Below are 18,130 nucleotides of genomic sequence, written 5' to 3' on the forward strand. Positions count from 1 at the left end.
GGGCAGCAGATTGCGCCTCCTACATTGGAAAAGTGTTTCTGAGTGTGTAAGGACATGGCCCATTTTCAATTGAATTAGCCGTATAGTCTCCTGATACCCTGCTTGCCTATTTGTGCCTACGCGCGAGTCAATCCGGCATTATGAACCACCAATCTACTCGAGGCGGCAGCTGTTGCCGGCTTGCCCAAGTTGAGCAACTCGTGATACATTAAGACCTTGAAAAGCGGGGTATAAGGAAACTTGCATGGATCCTCCATGTCCTTGCGTATAATACTTTGGCTGTTGGGCATGGTTTCGAGCCGTAGCCTTTGTCGTGTAACTCGACACCTTAACTAGGCTAGGTATCAGGGTCCCTCTTCCTCTCTTGCCCAGATCCACGAAATTTATGCCAACTAGGGAACTCAGGCATTCAGATGAGCCGCTCCTGTGCAAGAATTAAATTGTAAGAGTTAAACACGATTCCATATGCTTCCTCTGGGTTGATAATTCTAGGCTTCTGGGGCAAAGGAGCTCAGCTACCACCCGAGCCAACTGGTAATAGAGGGGACGAACCACCCAACCCAATCCCTCCAACAGTACTATTTTGACCGTCGTATGTTAGCTGTGCGCAAGCCTGTTCTATCATGTTTTGACCCATGGCGTGAATTGGCATTGATTATCCTAGAGACTCACTTCGCGTCGAGCAGATACCGATTGGCAGCAAAATTCACGGAATATGCTCATCGAGGGTTTTTTCTTGCGCTGTTACAGATCTCACTCATGCGGCTCGTTGCTGCTATTGGGCAGCGTTGTTCTTGACGGCGCTTACACAAATCGAAAGCAGTTAGCCATCAGATTGGCCCCGTTCGTTTCTTTCGGGCACCGGCTACTTTGCCGCTAGGAAGAAAGCCAAGCCTGCCGCTTCCGCTTGGCAGCACCATACACATTGTGGATGTGTTTGGTTCCACAGTGATAGAGACAGCGATCAAACAAAGCCTGGCGCAAGTTTGTGCAGACGAAACATCCCATAGGCTCCGATGTACGTTGGCTTGACATCGTTTCTGAAGGCAATTTTTCGTGATTGGCGAATAGTGCGGGTTGCGTGCAACAGGTTAAGGCTTCAACAAAATCGAATCAGTCTGCTTGCTAGGTGGAGCTAATCCTCATTGATTGATCATTCGTCTGCGCGCAGACATGGGCGGCAAGAAATTACATTTCTGTGTATTATTACCAGCTTTCGTACTGTATAATACAGATGTAATCGTATTTCAACGCTACCCACAATACAATTCCTGGTACAAGCCACACATGTATAATCACGTGATGATAAATCCATCGGTTCTCGGCGTCGTCACATGTCATTGAATCGTCACGATTCTTCTTCGGCCGGTTTCTTCATTCCTTCAGTTACGCCTTTCTCTGGTAGAGTTAGCACTCTCACCCCCTGCAGATGTCAGTTATTGCAGAAGAAATCGGATTCCAAAGAAGCTGTCCTTACATTTCAGAACCACTGGCACAAAGCGTTATCGAGGGTTGACAAATGCAATTTCTGGGAGGTCAATAAAACGGGATATTTGAACCCAAGTTCAACCGGACTGCGAGTGATCTTACACCATACTCCATATACGGACATAATGGCTGTTCAGTCGACGTTGCGGCCGCCTGAGGACCCCTTGCTTCTTCTTTTCACCCACTCTTCGAAACTGTTGCAAGATCGATTCCGCAAATCCTCCAGAGCTGCCAAGCTAATCGCAACTACGACCCTCCTTCTATCGATAATCGGAAGCGGATATGGGGGATATCGCTGGTGGCATGAATGGGCGAAGGATCGGGCTGAGGGGAAACGGTTATTGAGGAAGAACTCCGGTCTTCGCGGCAAGGATGGGACACGGATAATATACGTTCCCTACAAATCGTCCGTATCGTCTTCAATTACCTCCAAGGTAACCATTCATCCGACGAAGCCAATGACATTCGATGCGCATCGACGGCTATTCCTGAACCCTCCCAGGGCGGCCGGTCTTGGTGATATATCGTCCGTCTCATCCCAAATTCCACCCCCCTCCACAAAACCAGGCTTAAATCTGGCCTTCTTGCACCAGTTTCTCAGCCTCCTAAGCATCATGATTCCGAGATGGAAGAGTAAAGAAACTGGATTCTTGATTGGTCACGGCGTCTTTCTTATGCTTAGAACATATCTATCTCTCGTTGTGGCAAGACTTGACGGAGAGATTGTGCGGGATTTGGTCACCGGCAAAGGTAAAGCGTTTGTCTGGGGCCTCATAAAATGGTGTGGAATCGGAACATTCGCGTCTTACACCAATGCTATGATTAAGTTTCTCCAATCAAAGGTCTCGATTGCTTTCCGAACGCGACTCACAAGGTATATACATGACCTTTACCTCAATGATAACATAAACTATTACAAGCTCTCCAATCTTGATGGCGGGGTTGGCGAATCCGCAGACCAATTCATCACGCAAGACCTCACGCGATTCTGCGCAGCCTCAGCGACGCTATATTCTTCGATTGGGAAACCACTAGTGGACCTGTTCGTTTTCAACTATCAACTCTATCGTTCGCTTGGGCCATTAGCATTGACAGGGATTCTGAGTGGATATTTTGGTACAGCAACGATACTTCGTCGTCTCTCTCCGCCATTCGGAAAGTTGGCAGCTGTCGAAGGTAGAAAAGAGGGTGATTTTAGAGGCCTCCACTCCCGACTTCTGGCTAATGCTGAAGAGGTGGCGTTCTACGGCGGAGCTGAAATGGAACGTGTGTTCCTCACCAAAAGCTTTAAGGATCTTCAACGATGGATGGAGGGTATATACAGTCTGAAAATCCGATATAATATGCTTGAAGATATGATTCTTAAGTATTCTTGGTCCGCTTTTGGGTATCTTATCACGTCTCTCCCAATATTTCTACCTGCTTGGGGCGGTCTAGCTGGTGTTTCCGAAATGACTCTCTTGTCTCCTGAAACTTCTGACAGGGAGAGAGATCGCATGAAGGATTTCATTACGAACAAGCGACTTATGCTTTCTCTAGCGGATGCAGGAGGTCGTATGATGTATAGCATTAAAGACCTTTCTGAGTTGGCAGGATATACTTCTCGTGTGTATACGTTAATATCAACCCTCCACCGCGTACAAGCTAATGCATATGCTTCGCGACGTGGTTCCCATCCTGAACTGTACTCTCTCTCAGATGTCCAAGGCACGATTCACAGCGGGTTCGACGGAGTGCGCCTAGAGCATGTACCTGTGGTAGCGCCGTCTCTCTTTCCTCAAGGAGGTGATGAACTTATCGAATCATTGTCATTTATAGTCCGTTCTGGCGAGCACCTTCTGATTTCCGGCCCGAATGGTGTCGGAAAATCTGCTATCGCTCGCATTGTCGCAGGGCTCTGGCCAGTTTACCGTGGGCTAGTTAGTCGGCCTAGAAGATTTGGCGAAGATGGCATAATGTTCCTCCCGCAGCGCCCATACCTTAGCGGGGGCACGCTGCGTGACCAAGTCATTTACCCCCACAGCGAAATGGACATGCGAGAAGATGGGAAGAGTGAGGCGGATTTACTTCGTGTATTGAACGATGTTCACCTCGGATACTTGCCCGATCGGGAGGGCGGTTGGGACTGTCGTAAGGAATGGAAAGATGTCTTAAGTGGTGGTGAAAAGCAGCGCATGGGCATGGCAAGACTCCTGTACCACGAGCCTCGATATGCATTCATCGACGAAGCCACGTCTGCTGTCTCTTCTGATGTTGAAGGCTTACTCTATGAACAAGCCAAGCAACGGGGGATCACTCTGATCACGATCTCCACACGTGCTTCGCTGAAGAAGTACCACACCTTTAATCTTACCCTTGGCATGGGACAGGACGGCACCGAATGGGAATTCGACCGTATCGGCACAGAAAAGGAGAAAATGGGTGTAGAGAAGGAAATACAAGAGCTTCGGAAGCGGCTTGACCAGGTTGAGGGGTGGAAGGCTCGGAAAAAAGAAATCGATGACGAGCTGCGTAGGGTGTGGGTTCGTGATGGCGAGGCTGAACGGGCTCTTCCTCCATACCAGAAAGGCAACGAAGCCGGGGACGAGGCTGAGAAGCAAAACGACCAGAGGAGTTGTGATACAGATGCAGACCCGAATGCGGATTCAGATGCATATGTAGATGCCCATGCTGATACGGATAGTCTGGGTGCACAAGCTGAGACCGCGGAGTAGAGCATCCGAGGCTCTCTGTAAGTTGATCGGATGTGATATGTGCTGTAAATATTATACTTCTTTTTTTTCAAATACTCGCATCCTATGATCCTATGAATATCCTGTTTGGAGCTAGCTGCATCTTCTTACACAGTGTAGAATAAGAAAACGTCTTTTATCGCCCTATCATAGCTTCAGCTCCGCGCAAAAAGTGACAGTAATTCGTCCATATGAGATGTGGGCGAACCATACGCGCTTTTTGACGGCCACAAGTCATGCATACTAACGGCATCCCGCTTTTAGCTTCCATCGTTTCATATACCAGACAACGCTCCATTCTCTACGTCTAGCCCGGCTAACCGACAAATCACACAAAAAATGGAAAAAAAGCAAGCAACACATGAACATCCGTCGGCATATGTCTCACTATAAGAAGGCAAAAACAGGATAAAAGGGAAACGAGCCACTACAGGGATTTGTCGGCAGATATCATATGTTTCTGCTATGGCTGCTTCATACACTACGCCAATGAGCCCTTGCCAACGGTGGCACAATATATATATTACCTTGGTCTTCGACCCAGGGAAGATTTAAATGTGATTCAGACGCATATGAGCCTCGTTTTCAGGTATGAAATTATCTTTCTCGTGAATATACTTGTTCCAAAGTCGAAAGAAGACGACGACCACGGGAAAACAAGAAGGCAAAGAAAGAATCGAGGTATATTTACCTCGTTACATACAGCTTGGGAGCAGTATAGGACAGAGCTGAATTCCCCCACCCCCCTCCCCCCCCAAGACCCACCACAATGTTATCCAGCATCCAGTTCAATACTACGCTGGAGACGATGCTATGCATACTCATCGTTCTCGTCTCCCCGTTCCTCACCACCTGGCTTATCACTAACGTCAAGGCACGTAATGGGCCCTGGCAGAAGGGAGAGCCTCCGTTGATCCCTTATATCATTCCGTGGCTTGGTCATGCGTTGTCCTTCCGCCGCGGGACGACTCGTTTCTCGAGCTGGGTTAAGTGGGTTGAACATTTCTTCTCTCTTCCTTGCTCTTCAAACCAAATACCTCCGGAAAGATGATGAAACGAAAAGGAGGACGGGGTTAAATATAGGGGGAAAGGGTTGGGATTTGGTACACCACTGCTTGTCCATGTTCTGACCTCAAATTTCTAGGGAAAAATACCATAACGTCCCAGTGTCGCGAACGTTAATGGCAGGGAATAATCTCTATACAATTTTTGACCCTAAGCTTGCAAGGGAGGTAGATCGTCGCCCAAAGGTTTTCACCTTTGACCCGGTTGTCTTGCTCGTGAATAAAGCATTTGGAGCCCCCCAAGCCGATCTAAATATCCTGGAGAGAGATCACCTTGGACCAACTCAGAGAACAACCAGCAATAGCGACGGCCAAGGCATGATCGCTGAACTCCATCGACAACATTTCCCTTACCTCAATGGTCCAAATTTACCCGCCATGATATCTAAATTTAGTGCGATTTTGAGTGCAAATTTAGAAAACGTGTTTCAAAGGAAAGGAAGCTGTGACACCAGCGACGCATGGATAACGCTGGATTTTAGAGGGTTTCTTATGCGGCAGTTCACGCTTGCTTCCATTCCGATGTTGATGGGGACTCGTATTTTGGAAATTTGGCCCCAAGCATTCGAAGATATTTGGGAATTTGATTCGTGGGCATTAGTGCTCACAATGAACTTACCCAGCATATTTATACCAGAGGCAGCTGCAAGCCGAGATGCGATGGTCTCTGCTTTAGAGAGATGGGAGGAAGAGGCATCCAGGCACCGAAAATTCGAGGATGTGGAATCAGAAGATCCCGCGTGGGATGAATATTGGGGCGCCAGGTTGGTGAGGCAGAGACACCGTACATTTCTAAACAATGGCATCAGTAAACGAGGGCGGGCCGTTTTTCACCTAGGTCTTCTTTGGGCGTATGTCGCTTCCCCTCTTTCCTCATTGAGTGCAGAACTGATTAATGTGTAAATCAAGCACAACTGCCAACGCCATTCCGGCCGCCGCGTGGATGTTGATACATTGCGTTCTCGATACGCAACTCCAGTGTCGAGTTCGTCACGCAATAATATCGTCTAAAAGGAAAGATGGCACGGTGGATATCGAAAGCCTCGCCGCGAACAAGCTCGTAAAATCGCTATTCCTTGAGATACTTCGTGTATACGTGTCCTCACCATCAGTGCGACTGGTCTTAGAAACGACCGAACTCGGCGGTTACGTGTTTCACAAGGGGGGCACGATATTTATCCCCGGCAGAGAAATGCAAAATGACCCAAATGTCTGGTCTCCAAACGACTCGTTTCCAGATGCTTCTGAATTTTGGGCCGAAAGATTTATTGATGAAGAACAAGACGAGAACAGAAGCATAGGAAAAGAGATTAATGGGTGTATCAAATTGGAGGCTGAAAGTGAACAACACGTAGCCATAAAAGATGGACAGACACTGTCTGCGGACGCGATGACGATACCCGGCAGAACAAGATCAAAGTCATTAAGAGACCGAATGTATTCAATGCGCCCGTTTGGAGGCGGTACCTCTTTTTGTCCGGGAAGAAATGTCGCGATGTACGAAATCGTTGCTGCCGTGGTGGCCATATTGTCGGCGTTCGACATTGAAGTTGACAAAGAAGCCCTAGCGTCGAATGGAATGCCACAACCAAACTTTGACTTGTCCGGAACTATGGGTCCTGATAGGCAGTTTATAGTGAGGATGAAGAGGCGAACGGCCGCGAAATAGATGTCATGGTGTTTGGCCAGTGGTTTCAAAACAGGCGACATGAAGATGAAATTGATCATGGCTGTGGCTTGGAAGCAGATGGGGAATATGCATAATTAGTGAGTTATTTGCAATTAGCAGCCGGCTGGGTTCGATATATCTAAAGAGACACGTAGCCAGTAGTCTCGGCTCTCAATGAAATACGGGAACAAACTCATAAGCTGTCATAATAAACATACAATTTAGTGAGATTACTCTCCGCAAGTCACCTTCCCTCCCTGTTAATCGTGTCCATCGCGCACGAACATCTTCGTGTGAACCGCATCCGAACCGATCGGAAGCGCGTGGCATGGGTATGACCAAAAATAATATATATAACCTGAGTATAGATGATCTGGACCCAGACTCCCAGCCATTCATCATTAGAGATCGTATTTTGGCGTAGCGGCCACATGTTTAAAAGATATCTAGCTTTCCAAATTCTCCATGCGAAGAAGTTCTAGAAACTCCCATCCTCACGCGGTATTAAGTTTCTCATAATCGAATTTAACATATGGTACCAAGTCGAAATCTGATATTTGGACAAGAAGCTTTGAATGATCACATTCAAAATAGAATTGATGTCATTCTTCAAGAGTGAACCTGAGCGCTAAGATCTCACTTGAAAGGTCTCAGAGCAGCTGTTAACCTTGCGTCAGTATGTCGTTGCCTTGGCGGAGTTTCGACCTCATTCCGTTCGCCAATTGTCGCCATAGCTCAAGCATATTAGCAATCGTATAGATCATGATATCTTCAGATGTTTTCTATAACTATGTGGGATGGGAGGCCATTGGTGGGTTTTAGTGAATGCCAGTAACTCAAGAGACAACTCTTGGTCTCTAGGGAGCTTGTGGTATGAAAAACTCCGAAAAATTCCTGGAGGTTTTTATATCGCAAGAGGTAGTTATAACACGTGACTTCCATAACCGGCTAGTGTCCGCCATGCGAGCTCTGCCCCGCCGCCAGCCAATCACAGCCGTGGTCTCGTCCTCCAAGAGGTCAATTCAAATCTTTGTCGCAACTTTGACCGAGAATATCTATCATTTTGCTTCTGCTTGAAATATCCAAAAGACGCGTCCGCAACTGTCTTTTGGCGGCAACAGGACTAATATAAAATGACCAAAAACTTAGATCCTCCTATTTAGCTGACTATTTCGCATTTTCGAATAAGCCATGCCGCCTCTCCTCCCGCTGCCTCTAGACGATGATGACAACAATGTTGTGACAGTCTGCATAGACAAGTCGTTTACCGACGGCGACAGCTCCGTCTGGCCGACACATCCACGATTCGAAAGAGAAGATCCGCAGCTTTATTTGCGGAAATTGGCCAATATGTGGATGAAAGAAAGAGATGAGGTGAGACCAGGTTAGTGTGTCCTTGGTGCATTCGAGATCCGCGTTTCCTTTGTCGTACTCGTTTGTTTTCATGTTCCGAATAACTGCTGCTTCATATTGTTGCATGCATGTACCGTGCAGTATAGTTGGATCGTATTTCTCTTGTTTTCCTACATATCCTCCTGTTTCTGGAAATTTGGAGAATTTGGTTAAGATGCATCCGTAGTTGTGATTGAAGCTCCTCAAAAGTTTTCGCAAGCTTATGCGCTAGTCCTCGGGTCTTCATCTGCCTTCTTGGGCATGAACATGTTGATATATTGCATATATATAATTATTCGCTTCTTGTTGATTCTCCCTTGTTGACTCAAGTGTTGCCTTGTTAACAACTGTTGCCAATCCACTGGGAGTATAGGGAAACAATATATCCTTGACCAACTGCCCGAAGGATATGTGTTTATGTCCAGGGCCCGTCAGCACAATCCCGCGCTCGTCAGTATCAGTATCTCTGTTGGTGAAGATGTTTGCATATTCATGAATCCAAGCTGATTGGCTTCAAATAACAATAGCGGGATAAATATCTGTACGGCCACCCGTCGGGGTACTACTTTAATTCTCCAAATCGATTTTGGCCTCACTTCTGCCATTTAATGACTCGAGGTACCGTTCCATGCCGCTGTGATCTCTGCAGAACCGGTAAACAAGCAATTAACTCCGACGACCCTTCCATGGCGAGACTGCGACGCAAGCCTGGCCCCAAGCCTAAGCAGAAAGTTGGTGGAGGGAGCGCATCCACAAATGGTGTAGGAGGCAAACCCGGTAAGAGAGACTGACCCGTTTGCCTTTGGATAATTCGTCCCGGTTTCCATTTGATGCGTAGCCTCTGACAGTCGCTGGTCGGTATAGGGCGTCCAAAAACGAGGAAATATATGGCTGAGGATGAGGAGGGGACACCAGACGTCTTCAAGACTCTGGTTTTCAAGTTACAAGAAAGAGGCAGCATTGATCAACCAATTAAGGAGCCATTAAGCATGGACTGGAGAGCTCAACGCAACACACTACAAGAACACCTAACCAGAACGTTTATGCAACACTCGTTTATCCCCCGCCTTGGCGAACTTGTTCTATGGTGCTACTCCTTCCAGGGAACAGAGCTTAGGTTCAACTGGTCAACTGAAAGCTTCGAAATGTATTGCCGCAAAAATAAAAAATTCCTTGGCATCCCCGAATGGCGAGCAGGCACTGTTGCGCAAACGGCTGAGGAGCCTCCTATTCTTGAAGATATAATTACAGAAACCAAGAAGAAATTTGCCGTCAACACATCTGGTTTCCGGATAGAGACATTCCCCGACCCTAATAGCACTAACAAGAACCTCTCGCGTCAATACAAATACGTACCGCTGAACTGCATTCGGCCCCTGAACTACTGGCAGATATTTCTACAGGGAGTCGACCCTGACGATTATCACCCATCTATTAAAAACGCGCTCACAATCATGTCTTCTTGCTCGGTGGTCAACAAGTACCATTTCAAGGGGGTGTGGCCGGACGCAACGGTATATTGTAAAGGAATATTTATTGGTTCTGAACTCCTGATAAGAGGCGACGGCGTTCGACTCATGCCACGGCAAAAATCAATTTTGGCAGATCCACATCATCAGGTTACCGATGTGTTAGTCATAGAGAGCATCCAGGTCAAGCTCAGAAACTGCGACGCTGACCTTAACTCTCCCCTGCTATGTCAGTCAACAGCAGTTCGCCTCGTTGGCAAAGCTTACACCCTCTCACCGAAGAATGCCTATAAAGAGCCGAATTCGATCGGAACTCCGAGCCCTCTTACCTATGAGGAAGTCATCGACTCTTTTGAGTGCGTGGGAATGCGTGGCTATGGCAAATGGTACCGCATGCAACCAGAGAAACATCGGATTCAAATATCTCTAGATCACGTTGTTGGCCGATGTTACGAATCAGAGCTCATGTCCCTCATGTTCGATGACCTCTCGCTCGGATTAGATATGGAAGGAGTCATAGCAGGCCGCGAATATGGCCGCTTGACTGATCAGCGATTAGCCCCTGACAAAGAGTGGTTCTTCGGAGATTCCAGGGTCGAGACGCTTGCCCTGGAAAGCTTGAATTTGGAGGAAGTTGGCATATACGATGACTCGAGGGATCCCAAGATGTTCCGTGCAAACCTGCGCATCATTGACGGGACCGCGAACGGGTCAGATATCAGAGATGCCAAAATTCCCCGCACGATGGGCAGGCCACTGGTGGGGCTCATTGGCAGCAGTGCTAAGTCGTCCACTTTTGAAAACGTGGGCAAGATGAGTTCGCTGGTCACTAGCGCGCTTGGGCCATTGGAGCCTTCGGCAAACCAGACTCCCATAGATCTTACGTCTGCTGCTGCTTCGGACGTTAGTGAGAGGAGCGAGAGTGACGAGAGCGATGACCTACAGGTCATTCTCGCGCAGGCGCCTTTGGTCCGCGGTGGAACCGAGGAGAGCGAGGGCGGCGATTATAAGCCGTACGCTCCAAAGTCAAAACGAACTAAATACATGTAATCGATTAACTTCTGGGTGTCGTGAATTGGACAGGTTGCTTTTCTCTTATCTTCTTTTCCGTTTCTCTTTTCATTCTGGCGGCAGCGATGGGTTTCCTTGGGGAACAGAAATGGTGCTTCAAACCACATAGCAGGCTGGGTGGGATACCAGCGGTTCGTTTTGGAGGGAAATTGTTCATCTTCCACTTTGATTTCTTTTTGCATGCACCCATCTCCGTGGCCCTGCCTTTCCTACACATTGAGTCTTTTTTATCCCATTTTCTCTTTTCTTTCTTCACTATGTACTTCTACCGAGATACCTCTGTATTCTTTACCCTTCTTTAGCGCTTTAAGACTCAGTTGAGCATACAATGCCGTTTCTAGTTATCTGGCATTCTCGTTCACTTTTATACCACATCCACGAAAGGCAAGACATTTTGCATATAAAGTAATCAATATTATCAAGGCAACAAATATCCATTACATACGTTCCACGCCAAAAAAAAAAAAAAAAAAAAAAAAAAAAAAAAAAAAAAAAACAAAGGGACAAGGAAAAGGGACACACATACATGCTCCGTACTGTACCATATATAAGAGAAGAAAAAAAGCAAAAACAAAACCATGACCCAGCCAAATCTCGATAGGTAATCATAACTCATGATACACAATATCCCACACAGTAAAACCGCTAGTGATTCCTCTCAACCACCTCCCTCGCAAAGTCCGCAAACGACTTCCCCTCCCGCACGAGCAGCTGAAGCTCCAATGTGGGTGGAATTCGTCAAGGTATTCCTCGCAATTTTCCCCCGCGCACGCCTTACCCCTCGAACGAAATGCGGCACGGCCCGGAATCGGCCCCTGGTAATCAACTCCAGCGCCTCCCCCGTCTGAAACGCCAGGCAGTCCTTGGGGATATTCACCTTGACGACCTGTCCCGTGCGCGAGCGGATGTACAACCCGGCCTTCGGGTCCGGGGAATTCGGTAGTTCGGGGATGTTGCTAGATGCTGTTGCTGATGACGATGAGAGTGAAGCGGGCGGATTTGCCTCTTCGTCGACGAACATGGCGGAGGTGAGACCGGTGAGGCAGCTGTGGTCAACGTGCGTGGCGCACCAGTCATCATCACCATCATCATCACCGTCGTCGTTGTCATCATCGTCGCTGTCATCGTCATCACCACCACCATCCCTGTTCCCGACCACATCTTCCACCGCAGGGAAATAATGCAACAGCCTCGCTTTGGTAGTCAAGCTTGTCCGGACAACATGCTCCAGATAGCCGCTCCTGTATCCTTCAATGTTAGCCAGCGCATAGCGATCACAGGCCCGCGCCACCAACGCCGCCGTATCGATGATCAGGGCGCAGAGCTGCTCGACACTGCCGCGGAACGTGGGCAGGAGCTGCGGGCTGGGCCAGAGGTTCGGGGCCGTGTACTGCGGGAAATCCGGGAAGTGGTCCGCGGGCGCGCCCTGCAGCGCGGGTCCTGGTAGAAGGCGCAGTTAACGTAATAGGAGCCCTTGAGCGTGTCGAAGCGGCCGGAGCGAAGGGTTTCTTTGCCGCAGGACCAGCCTACGAGGTATTTGGAGGCGGGGCTCGAGAGGGCGTCTGCGATGCGCGATGCGCAAGGTTTGGTCAGTTTATTCAGCGTTTATTTTATTTCATCCCCCAAGTGGTGTTTATTCCTATTATCTATTATCTAGTTTTGTCTTTGTTCTACACATACCGAGCTCGGCTGGCGGGAGGGCCGCTACGAGAGAGGCATTGGAGAGGGCGGTGGCCCGCAGGTCGCGAAAGCGAGCGGGCAGGTCCTTGACAACGATGATGCCGAGCGAAGAAGGGCCGAAAGCTTCTGTTAAGGTCTCGAAAGACACAGACCCTTTGGCGCTTTATACATTAGAGCCCGGCGTCTGCTTGGATCTGGAAGCTTAGGGACGGCGTGGAAGATTAAGAGGAGCAAAGCAGAGTTCATGCGCTTACCCTGTTCGAGCTCTTTTAGACTGACGGTAACTGGGTGTCCTTGGACCGGAGACGAGCCCATCTTGACATGAGGTGGTTAGTTTATATGTAAATAGTTAGTTTATATGGATCCCGACATATGTGAATAAGAGCTCGAGGGTTCGGCCTGGGATATCAAGTCGAGGTAACAAAGTTAGCTACTAACTAACTAGTAACTCAAATACTGGATTTTGAGTTCAAGTTTAATCCTAGTTTGTTTAGAATATAAAATATACGTTCGTTGATTCGTTAAAATATCATGTCAGGCGTATCCACTTTGCTCCCAAGCATCTTGATCGCGGCCACCCGCTGTTGATCTCCACAAGGTCGACCTGGAGAGCAGCGAGAAGATGCAATGCGACAACAACCCGACAACAACCACTGGATAGCAAGCTGTCTGGGAAACGAGCAGAAACAGGAGGTCTGGCGGAACTGCTGCTTCTTCTGCCGCTGCTGTGACTGGCTACCCAGCACTGCAGTTATTATTATTAATAATAACTAAACAAGCAACTCTGGTCGGTTTCCAACGCTCCCGCATCAACTCGACCTGCAGACGCAGAGCACTGAACAGTCGCTGCAGCTCTGGCATCTGCTCTGTTTTCGCCAGGTCGAGACAGCTTATTCAATGAGAGGACTCTCTCAGACTCCATTCTCGTGACTGCGTTTCATTCTCCCGGTCCGAGTCCGCTCATCTACATATCACCAGAGGCCATACATACGTTTCAAGTCTCACATTTCCCACCTTCATCCTCTACCTTTTGTCTGCGTCGACGCATTAAAGCTGTATACGCACTTCAATTCTTTCAAGTTCTTCTCTTTTCCTTTTTCTTTGTCTTTCTCTCGCGATTCTGGATTGCAATGGACTCCTCCTACGTGAAGCCAGAGCCCCAGGAAACGCACGGGATCTCTCCTGCGATCCCCTCGTTCGCTGAGAAGTTCGCGGCGCGTTTCAATGAACTCAAACAGGAGCAGTCCAACAGTATGCCCTCTGCGATTGAGACGGTGGCTTCCAGAGCCCCCGGAACTACGGATGTGGTTGACGGTACCTTGTTGACAGGGCAAACCCCGTCCGTTTCAAGGTCTGCCGTCGAAGACACTCCTGAGCGCGTGGATCAACCACTCACCCCACAACCACCTGCAGATAACTCTGTTTCAAAAAGAAAAAGACCTACTGTAGATCCTTGCAAATGCACCTGCGCCGTCTCGCGGGATTGCCCGAGGGCTGCGAGGGATGGCGTGCTGGACTGTCGCATTGCCCCAGGGCTTCCCATCCCCAAACGCAAACACAAACATACAGGCCCAAAGCCCGCCCGCGAATCGCAGACGTGAGTATACAGCTCCCCATGCCCCCCCCCCCCCCCCTTTGTCCTGCTTTTTCAACGCGTTTTTTACAAATGTATCACGTTCAGATAACCAAAAAGCGCAACTAACGCCTCCAATCCCAGCTTCCGCTACATCTCAATGAAAGAAAGAGGCCGTCTCCAAAGATCAGCCGATGACGTTCTCTCACTCCTGACGCTCTTCAAAAGCGCATCCATCGCCCCGGAAATCGAGCGCCCTGGCATCTTTAAACGAATGCGAGGACGCGTCCAACAACTCCAATTCTACGACATCGACACAGCTTTACCTTCCGTCCTTGAAAAATTCATGGACCCCACCACCGGCCTTCCAGCCATTGTCCACAGTACTAGCAGCGCCGTCCCCTGGGACATCAAGTTGGATTGCGAAGCGATCCTCCTCCGCTGGAAAAGTGGAGACTTCGACCCCAGTTTACTACGCGGCATCATCTCCGGGGACCGTGTCCGGACCGCCCGCAGACTAGACTCCAGCTACAAATTCAAACGGGACAGCATTGTCGTGGGCGACAACGGGCTGCTCAACGGCCAATGGTTCCCGTTGCAGATCACCACGATCCGCGACGGCGCTCACGGTGAGATAGAAGCAGGCATCTCCGGCCGCGACAAGATCGGCGCCGTGTCTATCATCCTCAGTTCGGCGGGGAAAGGATACCCGGACATCGACCAGGGAGACACCATCTCTTACTGCGGCACGCGCGGCAAGGACGGCCACATCTCCGCGGGGACGAACCTGCTCATCGAATCCCAGGCGAAACGGAACCCCATCCGCGTCCTGCGCAGCTCGAAACTGCCGAAGATTAACCCGTACCGCCCTGTTGCTGGTTTCCGGTACGATGGGCTCTATGAGATTGACGGTGTGGAGTTGCTGGATTCGCAGACCATGTTGCATCGGTTTAGATTGCGGAGGATCCCGGGCCAGACTCCGATTCGGTACCAGGGGGAGGAGAGGCGGCCGACGGAGAGGGAGGTGGAGGAGTGGAAGGCCATTCAGAATCTTGATGCCAGTTCAAGGCTGAAGTAGATAAGTGGGGTTGAGTGCGGAGCGGGAGGCCACAAGAGGTGAAAGGGGTTGGGAGGTATGCGAGGAATTTTATGGTCTTTCTCCCTTCCTTTCTATTGTTCTTCTTCTTCTTCTTTTTTTTTTTTTTTTTTTTTTGTTTCATGTGACGCGGCCACGTTATTCTTCATGCTTGACACTTGATTCCTACAGCGCGGCGCTAATGGGGTGGGTTGGTTGATTGTGCTGTTCGTTATTCATCGCGGATACGTTTTGCCTATGTTTGCTTTTATACGGAGTACGGAGAACGGTAAAGGAGGATGGGAAAAACATTTCCTTTTATTTACTTGTTTTAGCAATGCTTCCTCTTTCCCTTAATGTTTTTTTTTTTTTGTTCCTATTTTCCGCGAGCGGACCTTTGGAGAACTTTAATTCGCCGGCTACACTTCCCGGTAAATTCCATGATTTATTAATCATAGCATTCTTTGTCTCATTGAAGACCGCGGTGGATGGATGATTAAGTAACATAACGCCCCCTTTTTTTCTTAAAAACAAAAAAGAATTAGAAGAAAACATGAATAATTTTTGTTTGTTTCTTCTAAACAAAAAATAGTTATACATATTGATTCTAGCTAGCTAAAGATATTACCAAAATGAAACTCGTTTCTACTTTTCTTCTTCTGTTTTATAAAAATTTCTATACATAATATCACAGACGAATGGGTGAAGAAGGGGAAGGCGATAGGATATTTTAGCTATTGCCGGGAAACTCGATTTATCTAAGACGATACGATATCAGATTGAGCTATCGACCGACATAAAGAATAAGAATAACGCAGAGCAGAGACGCAAGGAAATCATTTTGATTCCAAAATTGTAAAACGAAGAAGAAAGGAAGCCCAAAAAAAATAGGGAGGGGGTGAAGAGAGGTAGGTGAGTACGAGTGGTAAAAATAATTGGTATGCGTTTCATTGCTCCAGCCAGCATAGATTGCCCTGTCTTTGATAGACTGTTTGTCCTATCCCTTAACACTCGGTCTCTGGTCCCCCTCCCAACTCCATGCGCCGCTATAAAAGGTGACACCGCAAAGGATACTTGTAAAAGCCAGCTTGAATAGGCAAAGTTGGAGGGAAAAACGCCGTATACGCCCAGGGAGATGCGATGTATACAAGTTAGATAAAAGAAATAAAATAAAAATAAAATAAAAAAATAATAAAGCCAAATCAAATGGGAAATTTCAACGTCATGTTAGTGTTATTTCTTTTCTTTAGGAACTACAAAAACAATTTCTGGGCGTCCTTTGGATGGCTTTCGTTCGGGCAGTACGGGCATTTAAATCTGGAGCCCTTGCTGAGTCTCATGAGGGACTCTTGCGCAATGACGTGGCCGCAGGGCATCATCATGGGCGGGTTTTCGTCGGTGGTTTGCTCTTTCGAGACGGGGCAGACGAAGATAGAATGGAATTGGTATGATGGTGGGAGGGGGATTTCGACCTGCATTTTAATTAGTGGTGGGCATGTAGGAGAGTAGAAGCTGGGGGGAAGAAACAATGAGGTAATATGGAGGGACTTGTTTTTCTTACTGGAAGTTCGTTTTGAGATGTCCATTCCGTACGTTTTTCTTTCATAATGGTTTGTAGCTTGAGTAGCGTAGGGAGGGCAATCGCACCAGCCGTAGCTGCTATGTATAGGGGAGATTCTGCTGCTAGGCCCAGCAAAGAGCAGAATTCGCAGGTGAAGGAACGTGCTACATCATCCCAGGAAGAAGGATTGTTAAAAATGTTTCTATACGGGGAGTCTGCGAGATTAGGGCAAAATGCCATAGCCCCCATCAATTGTTGGATTTCCGGTAGGTGCCTGCTCTGGAAAGCTGAGAACTCTTTCCTGGCATACTGCAAGGCCAGTTGCCGGCCAACTGTCATCGGTGTTTGCGGATTTTTGCCTCCATGGAATAACCACACGAACTGCAACTTGCACAATTCAAACTCTAGATTGCTCCCCCTTGCTTCTAACTGATGTCGATGATGAGAGGCCCACTGTATGGCTGGTACTAAGTTTCGTTCTTCTTTTAACTCATGAAGGATTTGATACATGAGAACAAACTGCTTCGTGATATCTCCCGATTTCATTTGCTCCATCTCCATGAGAATTTCGAAAGAGTCAGAATCAGGTTGCTCAGGAGCGGGTTGTGCGGGAGTTGGATTTTTGGCTACTTCTGATAAAAATGTAGATGCGACGGAAAACTGGCCCTCCCGAAGTAGGTGCATGGCAATAGCTCTGTTCACCAGTGCGGGCTGTGCTGAAAGAGCGTCATAGGGAAGAGGCTTGTCTTTAAAGAGCTATAAAGGAAGACAATAAAAATTTAATACTCCTTGAACCATTTCCATGTGCACAGTATTTTCACAGATTGCCTATTCACATGTTGTGATCTTACCTTGTCCAAAGCCTTGGTATATTTGTTAAGACCGCTATGGGCGTCTTTGAGACTCTCGTTGGTTGCATCGAAGGAAGACTTGACGGGATTTTGTAGCTTTGCCAAAGTGATGGGCGCTGAACTGGGATCTAAACAGATAAGACATTAGTATAAATCTTTTTAAAATGGTGAACCCCTTTCCCGTAGGCCTTGCATATTGCTATCGATTTCGGGCAATGTGTTTAGCACGAGGAGCCACTCACTCTTGGCAATGGTGTTTCTTGCTTCTTGGAGCAGGTCAATTGTGGCCTGCACATCTTTGATGCTTTTCCCGCTGTGAGCTCGCTTCCAAAGTCGTTGATATTCCTTCTGGAGTAAATCCATTTTTGCTGCTGGCGTGGTGGGGAAACCAACGAATAACGCCTGGTCAGAGGTCTACCGGTGTTGGGGTATGGCAGACATATCGCGAGGCTCCAGCTCCGGTTTCGAGATCAGAAAATTGAATTCGCACCAGATAAACCAGTTC

At 48.1% G+C, this 18,130-nt stretch overlaps 6 protein-coding genes across 6 annotated transcripts; 4 read left to right on the forward strand and 2 right to left on the reverse strand.

Annotated features, from left to right (window-relative positions):
* Positions 1-1,613: 1,613 nt before the first annotated feature.
* HCBG_00777 (peroxisomal half ABC transporter) lies at positions 1,614-4,294 on the forward strand (the record flags this gene model as incomplete). Its single annotated transcript, XM_045427827.1, has 1 exon — positions 1,614-4,294. The coding sequence occupies one exon, from the start codon at positions 1,614-1,616 to the stop codon at positions 4,200-4,202; it is 2,589 nt and encodes an 862-aa protein (XP_045291802.1).
* Positions 4,295-4,989: 695 nt separating this feature from the next.
* HCBG_00778 (uncharacterized protein) lies at positions 4,990-6,953 on the forward strand (the record flags this gene model as incomplete). Its single annotated transcript, XM_045427828.1, has 3 exons — positions 4,990-5,210; positions 5,365-6,048; positions 6,194-6,953. The coding sequence occupies 3 exons, from the start codon at positions 4,990-4,992 to the stop codon at positions 6,951-6,953; spliced, it is 1,665 nt and encodes a 554-aa protein (XP_045291803.1).
* A 1,119-nt stretch (positions 6,954-8,072) lies between these two features.
* Positions 8,073-10,864, forward strand: HCBG_00779 (uncharacterized protein; the record flags this gene model as incomplete). The annotated part of the gene is made up of 4 exons (XM_045427829.1): positions 8,073-8,337; positions 8,719-8,795; positions 8,873-9,122; positions 9,210-10,864. The coding sequence occupies 4 exons, from the start codon at positions 8,145-8,147 to the stop codon at positions 10,862-10,864; spliced, it is 2,175 nt and encodes a 724-aa protein (XP_045291804.1).
* Positions 10,865-11,543: 679 nt separating this feature from the next.
* On the reverse strand, positions 11,544-12,880 carry HCBG_00780 (uncharacterized protein; the record flags this gene model as incomplete). Its single annotated transcript, XM_045427830.1, has 4 exons — positions 11,544-12,311; positions 12,347-12,447; positions 12,566-12,718; positions 12,820-12,880. The coding sequence occupies 4 exons, from the start codon at positions 12,878-12,880 to the stop codon at positions 11,544-11,546; spliced, it is 1,083 nt and encodes a 360-aa protein (XP_045291805.1).
* An 815-nt stretch (positions 12,881-13,695) lies between these two features.
* HCBG_00781 (uncharacterized protein) lies at positions 13,696-15,216 on the forward strand (the record flags this gene model as incomplete). The annotated part of the gene is made up of 2 exons (XM_045427831.1): positions 13,696-14,162; positions 14,283-15,216. The coding sequence occupies 2 exons, from the start codon at positions 13,696-13,698 to the stop codon at positions 15,214-15,216; spliced, it is 1,401 nt and encodes a 466-aa protein (XP_045291806.1).
* An 819-nt stretch (positions 15,217-16,035) lies between these two features.
* On the reverse strand, positions 16,036-18,092 carry HCBG_00782 (RMND5A protein; the record flags this gene model as incomplete). Its single annotated transcript, XM_045427832.1, has 4 exons — positions 16,036-16,685; positions 16,775-17,530; positions 17,626-17,753; positions 17,868-18,092. 4 exons carry the CDS (start codon positions 17,986-17,988, stop codon positions 16,467-16,469), a joined length of 1,224 nt encoding a protein of 407 aa, XP_045291807.1.
* Between the last annotated feature and the right edge of the window lie 38 nt (positions 18,093-18,130).

The sequence above is a fragment of the Histoplasma capsulatum genome (assembly GCF_000150115.1).
Source record: "Histoplasma capsulatum G186AR genomic scaffold supercont2.1, whole genome shotgun sequence".
Lineage (NCBI taxonomy): Eukaryota > Fungi > Ascomycota > Eurotiomycetes > Onygenales > Ajellomycetaceae > Histoplasma > Histoplasma capsulatum.